This window comes from Tenrec ecaudatus, chromosome 4 (genome assembly GCF_050624435.1).
Source record: "Tenrec ecaudatus isolate mTenEca1 chromosome 4, mTenEca1.hap1, whole genome shotgun sequence".
Lineage (NCBI taxonomy): Eukaryota > Metazoa > Chordata > Mammalia > Afrosoricida > Tenrecidae > Tenrec > Tenrec ecaudatus.
In genome coordinates, this window is record NC_134533.1 from 90,964,951 (window position 1) to 90,972,406 (window position 7,456).

General features: G+C 42.5%; 1 protein-coding gene and 2 non-coding genes across 7 annotated transcripts in view; 1 reads left to right on the forward strand and 2 right to left on the reverse strand.

Moving 5' to 3' along the window:
* Positions 1-6,473, forward strand: part of CEP295 (centrosomal protein 295) — a 53,424-nt gene extending 46,951 nt beyond the window's left edge. For 4 of the 5 annotated variants that reach the window (XM_075546451.1, XM_075546452.1, XM_075546453.1 and 1 more), the window contains 9 exons: positions 771-916; positions 1,940-2,093; positions 3,169-3,782; positions 4,474-4,599; positions 5,572-5,659; positions 5,755-5,913; positions 5,989-6,076; positions 6,156-6,255; positions 6,338-6,473. In XM_075546451.1, the coding sequence (XP_075402566.1) occupies positions 771-916; positions 1,940-2,093; positions 3,169-3,782; positions 4,474-4,599; positions 5,572-5,659; positions 5,755-5,913; positions 5,989-6,076; positions 6,156-6,255; positions 6,338-6,376 (1,514 nt within the window). In that variant the 3' untranslated portion in view covers positions 6,377-6,473. Of the gene's footprint in view, positions 1-770; positions 917-1,939; positions 2,094-3,168; positions 3,783-4,473; positions 4,600-5,571; positions 5,660-5,754; positions 5,914-5,988; positions 6,077-6,155; positions 6,256-6,337 lie in introns of those variants that run through there. The other variant, XR_012783948.1, reaches the window with a different exon arrangement.
* A 108-nt stretch (positions 6,474-6,581) lies between these two features.
* Positions 6,582-6,710, reverse strand: LOC142447639 (small nucleolar RNA SNORA25). Its single transcript, XR_012784305.1, has one exon. It is a non-coding gene; the product is annotated as a small nucleolar RNA SNORA25 (small nucleolar RNA).
* A 147-nt stretch (positions 6,711-6,857) lies between these two features.
* Positions 6,858-6,978, reverse strand: LOC142447711 (small nucleolar RNA SNORA32). Its single transcript, XR_012784371.1, has one exon. It is a non-coding gene; the product is annotated as a small nucleolar RNA SNORA32 (small nucleolar RNA).
* Positions 6,979-7,456: the final 478 nt, after the last annotated feature.

Consider the following 7,456-nt stretch of genomic DNA (forward strand, 5'->3'; position numbering starts at 1 on the left):
TTTAAACGAGATTGATTGGCAAGTCTTCCTTTACCCTCTAGCTTCCCCTAAACTTGGTGGATCAGTGGAAACCTCTCGGGTGCCCCTCCTGCGAGGGTGGCCGATTCATTAGGTTGCATGAGGAGCCTAGGTGATCCCAGCCACCAGCCACGTGTGGGGACCTAGGTGCCTCTCCACCCATTGCCAAGCTGCTAGCTGTTCACTACGGCAGCCCTACTGCCCGTGGGAGAGCCTGGGTGTGTGTGGGTGTGGGTGTGGGTGGTTACTGGCCTTGAAGCAATGGGCAACTGTGAAAGAGTGCTGTTGAAGATAAAATGAGATGGTTGAAGATGTTGGAGGCTCACAGAAATGGAAATTTCTATTTGTCGAACATTTCGGTCACTTAGAGTATCTAAGTTTTAAAAATAATTTTGAAATTATCACGATAAGACTTCATTTAAAGTCATCTGCTAATAATGAAAATAATTAGGGAGGGAGGGGGAAAAAAAAAGAGGACCTGCTGCAAAGGGCTTAAGTGGAGAGCGAATGCTTTGAGAATGATTGGGGCGGGGAATGTATGGATGTGCTTTATACAATTGATGTATGTATATGTATGGATTGTGATAAGACTTATGTGAGTCCCTAATAAAATGTAATAAAAGAAGAAAAAAAGAAAAGAATTAGAACTTAAATTGACATTGCCTCCAAAAGCTTTTATGAATAAATTTACTCATAATCCAAATTTCAAAGCCTTATTTTAAATCTTAAAATTAATTTTTTTCCCCTCAAAGTTCCAACAGTTGACCTAGACTTCACAGAATTGGAACACGCTTTTCCAAATTTGCATCGCCAGCTCTTTCAACCCCTAGAATCCTGTCTAGACTTTGATATATCCTTGACCTCTGGGACTTCTCAAGAGAGCAGAAACTTTTCCAAGGTATGTTAATACAGTCTCCATGGCAGTGAGTTTCCAAGAATAGGTTTAGGTGCTTTCTTCTATTAGAGCTATGATTCTTAATCTTGGCTGCCTATTAGAACCACGTGGCAACCTTTTTCAAAAGTGCGATGCCCATACTACTCCAGGTCAGTGAATCTCGGGGCATATGAAGGCATCGTGTTTATTCTTTTAAGCTCCCCATGTGATTCAAATCCCTGTTTGAATTTTGTCCTGTCGGCCTGATTTCTGGCTTATCACAGGAGGAGGATTTTGACATTGTTAGTGAGTGGCTCATTTGTTTGTTTAATGGAATTCTACCTTAAACAGTCCAATCAATATGATTTTAGAAAAATTTAAGAAATCTGTTCCTACAAGTTGAAGGGACCGAGATACAAGCAGGGTGCTCTTCCTGTTTCCTTAGCCTAATATCCAAAGCTACTTTAAATGTACCTGTTTTTCTGCTTATGAGAAATTGATCTCATGTTCATAACTCTTATAGTTTAGGTTAATTCACAATTTGTGTTTTAGGTAATTTTCTAAAGTCTCATATTGAATGAAATGGAAGAATGAGGTTTTGAATAAGCAAATTGATAGTTATTTTAAAAAAAACAAAAACCCACTGCCATCAAGCCAATTCTGCCTCATAGTGACCCTATGGAAATGAGTAGCCCTTGTGGTTTTCCAAGAATAACTTTTTAAGGAAGCAGAAATCCTCTTTCTCTGAGGAGCCAAACCGCTGACCTTCTGGTTAGCAGCCCAGTGCGTAACCCCATCCCCACCAAATAGTGCCGAAGGGACTGGCTGATACTTCAAAACCGCTCTGGTGGTTTACTGAGTTATAGGTTAGGCTGCTAACCACAAGGTCAGTGGCAAAAAGATTAAGCTTTCTGCTCCATTAAGATTTACAACCTCAGAAACCCATAAGGGTGGCTCTGTGTCTCGAAGTCACTGTGAGTGGAATCAACTCGTTGGCAGTGAGGTTTATTTTCATTGAATTTTTCAACCTCTGTTGTTTTCTGCTAGGGCCCCGAGTCTTCATCTCAAAGCCAACATACTACTGCTGCTTCCTCCAAAGGCTCAGTTTCTCTTACAGGACAGAGGAGCAGCGTGTGTTCTTCTCCTAATGCAAGTCTAGACCAGCAACGTGACTTCCACTTGGCCCCTCTTGTGGCTCAGAGTATGTATGACCAGGTTAACATCCCAAATCGACTCCCTGCTATGGAGTCAACGCCAACCCCAAGCCGCCCTCCAGGACCGAGTAGAACTGCCCCTGTGGGTTTCTGAGACTAACTGCACAGGGCAGAAAGCCACCTCTTTCTCCCAGAACGGCTGTTTTTGAACTGGGGACTGTGTTGGACAGGGTTCTCTAGAGAGACAAACCAGATTGCTAGTAATTATATATAAACATATTTATAAAGAGATATAAAATACAAGAAATGAACCGTTACATTATATACAGATAGATAATACAAGAAATTAACAGTTAAATTATAAAGCAGTGAGACACTGGCAGTCCTTTTAGGCTTGAGAGCCGCCAGGTGCCAGTCCCCTTCTGTAGAGAGAGCTGGGCTATATATCTCCAGGCAGCAAACAGCAAGGCAGGTCCCCAACTGTCATCAACTGTCGGTCCCCAGCTCCAGAGATGAACATTCCAATCGTGTGGGATTGGAGGGACCCAACTTACAGTGACACAGTCCACAGGCTAGGCATCCCACAGGTAGTGTACCCCTTTAAACTGAGGCACAGAACAAGCAAGGCGAGGCTCACCGAGCCATTTATCCCTCTGCCCTTCAGTTAATCCTACTTGTGTTTATCGACCAGGCTGGCACAATAAACTATCGCAGGGACCTTGCCAAGGTCTTTGTTCTAAGTCAGCCCTGAGCTCTTTGAGGAAAAAGCTGTCATGGTTTCCAATTGTCGCAGTGCCTTTCATAATGTATTAGTCTAGGAGAAAATGGGGGGCTTCAGAACATTCATGGCAAACGACCATTCTCCTTACATTCCATCTCTCCATAAACCTTCCATGAGCTAAAGAATTGCTTGAGGATCATGTAACCATTCTTTAGCTTTCTGTTCATTCTTACATACATGCGTTTTTACTCCTACAACCGCAGAGAACAACCTATAATCACTTAATGTAGAGCTTAAGGTTTATTATTTGCAATTTACTCAGCTTATTAGATTGTTTATGTATCCATGTTTTGTGACATACAGGAATGATTAACAAACTTCTTAAACCTATTTTACTGCAGGATCTGAACAATCTTTTCAAGAGCTTGCACCAGAGTTTTCTGTAGAAGGGGGGAGCCAGTATGCTGATCTCCCCAGTGTTTTTAGCATTGAAGCAGGCGGTTCGTCTCAAGTCGAGGATAATCAGAACTACCCCTCTGAAGAAATGTTGCCAAATAAGGAAGATCTTCAGTTCCCAGTCAGTCTTGAACATTGGTTAAGTGCATCTGATGAGGGTGATGTCTTTAGGGAGTTAAACGTACAACATAGCACCCCATGTGGCTCTACCTCTAGTGCGTGCTCAGTAAGAGATCAACAAGAAGTCCCTGAAGGAGGGCTTCACGCGCTGCTAGACAACCAAGGAGCCATTGCAGCTGATCAGTGTGCAGCAGACGAGCCTCCAGACATAAATCCATACGCACAAGAGACTGACTCGGAATTACGCGTAAGAACCGTGGAGATGGGAACTTCACTTCTGACACCCCCCTTATTAACTAGTCAAAACGAAAACCATTTTGAGATGCCAACTTTTAAAAGGGAAACTCCAGAAAACTTAAGAAGTCTCTCTCAGCCAGCACCGTCAGAGCTCTTCCTGAGCTCCGCCTCGTTGTCAGTGCCGGGCTCAGTTCCAACCTGGGTGAGTGAGTGAAATCGGTCTTGTACTGGTGGCATCCAAGTCCCTTCTGGGGAAAGGCTGTTTTGAAGCAAACTTCAGGAAAAGCAACAAAGCTCAGTCACCATTGCGACACTGAAGCTCGTTTGCCAAGGTCACTACACTTCACCTGAAAGCTGACCTTGGAAGCGAATTTCACCAAATTTCACCTTTCAGTTCAGCTCCCCTTCCTCCGGGTTCCCAGAGAAGTGACCCTTTCCAGGATCACTGGCACCATATGATGGCACCATATTTAAGTCATCCACTGTTAGCATCCCCTCAGTGCAGTGTTAAGCAAGGTTGGCTGCTAACGAGGCTGAAAAACCAGCCATTAAACAAACACACTGATGGAGGGTTAGAAGTCTGCTCTGCTGTGCCTTGGGGTTGCCCAAAGCCTGAATTTGCTTTACTGGGTATATGTGCTTTCTTGTGAAAGTAGCTATTGAACGGCAACTATTTGGGTTAGAACCCTATTTTTGTCCAAAAGCAAATACTTAAAGATAGGGTTCAAGTTCATTTTGGTGGTATTAGCTGTTTGTCAATGATTCCTATTACCCTAGTCACTGAATTATATAGTTCTTGCATTGTCTTACAGCTAAATTATGCTTTCTTTACACATTTTGTGTTTTTAAGACTATTTTCTAACAGGGCTCCCTTTTTAAATCGCACTACACAGGAGACAGAGTCTGGCTGTGGCATCATGGAGGAACCAGAACTTACCTTAGTAAGCACCAGTGATACCAGCGTTGCTGACACAGCGGTAGAATTTGAAAACTTAACTCTACACGAAAAGACGGAGGAGGTAAACTGATTTCTAGGTGCATGTACTGGCCTTCCTTTATATTCAGCAACCTACTAAGAATTAGAAACAGGTCGCTGGTTGCTGGTTTGTTTTCATTTCAGGTTTTTCTTCAGTTTCTTTTACATAGGCTCTGGAGGTTATGGGGCAACACAAGGTCTAAGTGCAGCTGGGGTATTCGGTCCAGGCTTCCCATGACCGGTCCCTGACCACCTTGCTATAAATGGCACACCTCACACGTGTAGCTTTTGCAGACAACTTGGGAACCACTCTCCGAAATGTCTGATGGCTGCTGCCTCCACTGTTTATGTAATGGCCGTCTTTGGGCACACAGCAGGCAGTGAATGGGGTGCACATGGCCGCCACTTTCCTTGGCATGACCATCATTACACCTTTCTTCCTCAGCCTGCAGCCCAACACCTTACCACAGGGCTCCTAAAACCAATACCTAATCACTTGAGTCAGTTCTGACTCATAGCAATTCTATATAGGGCATACAACATTGTTCATCTGGCAGAGATGGCTGGGTGGGTTTTTGGTTTTGCTGGGGGTGGATAACCCTGGCTCCTTCCAGAAAAACCTCATTAGGCCATCATGGGTTGGAGAGCCTTGGGTGCAGTGGTTTCCAGTTGGGCTGCTAAGCTTGAGGTGAGTAGTTTGAAAGACCAGCTGCTCTAGAAGACAAGGCTATTCCCCTTGATCTCCAGAACCCAGATGTTCACTTCCACCCACCTCATAGGACTGAATGAGGCAGAATTGGCTGGCGTTCTGAAGTGTGGCTGCTCAGCCTTAGGATGAGTAAACCTGTCCAAACTAGCTCTGCTCTACCATGTCTGCTGCTGTGTTTTAAAACTTTTTGCTTTTTGAAAACACATGTTCATGTTAGGTTAAACCTTACGGTTGGTAGCCAAGCACTACCACACACACACACCTAGACTTAACAGGAAGTTAGTTACCCGTCTCTCCTACAATTAGGTGAGTGAATTTCTGCCCCTTGTGCCAGAAACAGGAAGTTCAGACTCTCCACCTACAGAGCCTTCTGGGAAGCAAGCATCAACAACAGGTAGGCTTGGGGATGTCCAGTACAATTGGATGGGTGTTGGGGGGACGACTGCTGAGCAGCCACTGCAGTTCCAAATTTGCTTCCTTTTGAAACAGAAACTCTTACAACTCTTACAACTGTGCCTGAGAGTTTACAAGAAGCATTTTTAAAAAGGAAAAAACCATTTATTGCAAGATCGACCCTGAGACAGAAAGGAATAAAGGAGCGTGGTGTAAGAGTCACTGGAAACCCTCCAGTGGTTGTGAAGCCTACAGGTATGTTCCAGCGAGGTTCTTGTCCTAAGGGCTTTTCTCAGTTAAAAATGGCTCTAACATAATGTATTCTCTCAGGCTCTTCTGCAAATCCTCTGAAAAGTCAAGTCTCTCTCCCTGAAGACAGAAAATCAGAAGAAGCCCTCATGTACCACAGGACTCTAAGGTAACTTGGTTTAATGTACACTTTAAAATTTTTAAGTTCCTTTCATATTGTCTGTTAATCTAATTCCAATATTTTATAGGTCATATAATCAATTAGCGGAAGTGAAAGAGCAAAGGGAAAGAAAGGCAAGACAAGAAGCTTATGCCCAAAATAGAGCAAGGGCTAGAGAATTCCATAAGGTGTGTGTGTTTTCCCAGGGCCACTTTTTTAAAGGTAGCCAGAACTTTCATTCTAATTGGCTTTTTTTCTTTACACCCACAGAAAACACTAGAGAAACTTCGAGCCAGAACTACACGCTGATTTTCTACAATGTAAACCTTTTTTATAAATTTTATTTAATGTTAATAAATTTTATTTAATGAGTTTTACATGTCTTTGTCATCCATCTGTTGCTATTTAGTTGGCTCAAAATCTTGTAAAAGTTCATCTTCAAGGTAGCCCTGGTAAGAAAGAAAGTATCCCTTGGTTAAACTTAACCCATGTTTTTATAAAATCATGAATGTAACATTGTATCTCCACAGGAGAAAACATAGCACTACAGAGTGACTATGGCATTCCGTGGAGAACTTTCATCTCTGGTCACAGCGTTAAGAGCTCTTGGTCTCAGAGCCACAAGCCCTCTTTGAGATGACCTGAGTTTACACGTGAGCTCACCTTTTCAAGGCGCCACCGTCGTCCAGTAGGCATTTATCACAGATCTTGAAAAAGCAGAAACAAACGTTTACTGAGTATAAGATAAAACTTAGAGGAAATGTGTGAAGCTTCATTTCTTGTATCTCAGCAATGTCCCCAATCGGTTATTTGCTAGCAAGGTAGCAAAGACAAAAACCTCCTGGGAAATTGTCTATGGTCATGTCCACAGCAAATCAGAAACCACATTCTAAAAGCCTTGGTAATGACCACTGTAGACAGTGTTTATAAAGGGAAACCAATTACCTGTCAATTCTTGTTATACCACACTTTAGCCTCCATTATGGACAAATGTCAAACATTTCATGCCTATGAAAAACCAAATTAGTATTTATTTACATTGCAAATAGAAACGCAGTATAATTTGTTATGTATTAAAATTTTATTTTGACGATTCGATCTGGTTGAATCTAATTTTGGAAACAATACATAGGAGAAATTAAATAAGTTGAATGTTTCCATTTGCATCTGGACCAACAGATCTGCCATGTTCTGGTTACTATTTGCAAGCATGCTTTTTTAGACAAGTTTTATTAGTATAACATTTCAAAATAGTTCAATGACAAGAGCTGAGCCTTTTTCTCCTTGTATTCAATTGTTGTTAGCTCCCTCTTTACCCCCATGTACCCTGCCATATATATTCCTAAGCACCATTACAAATGACACCAAAAGGGGGAAGGTGGGAGAAAG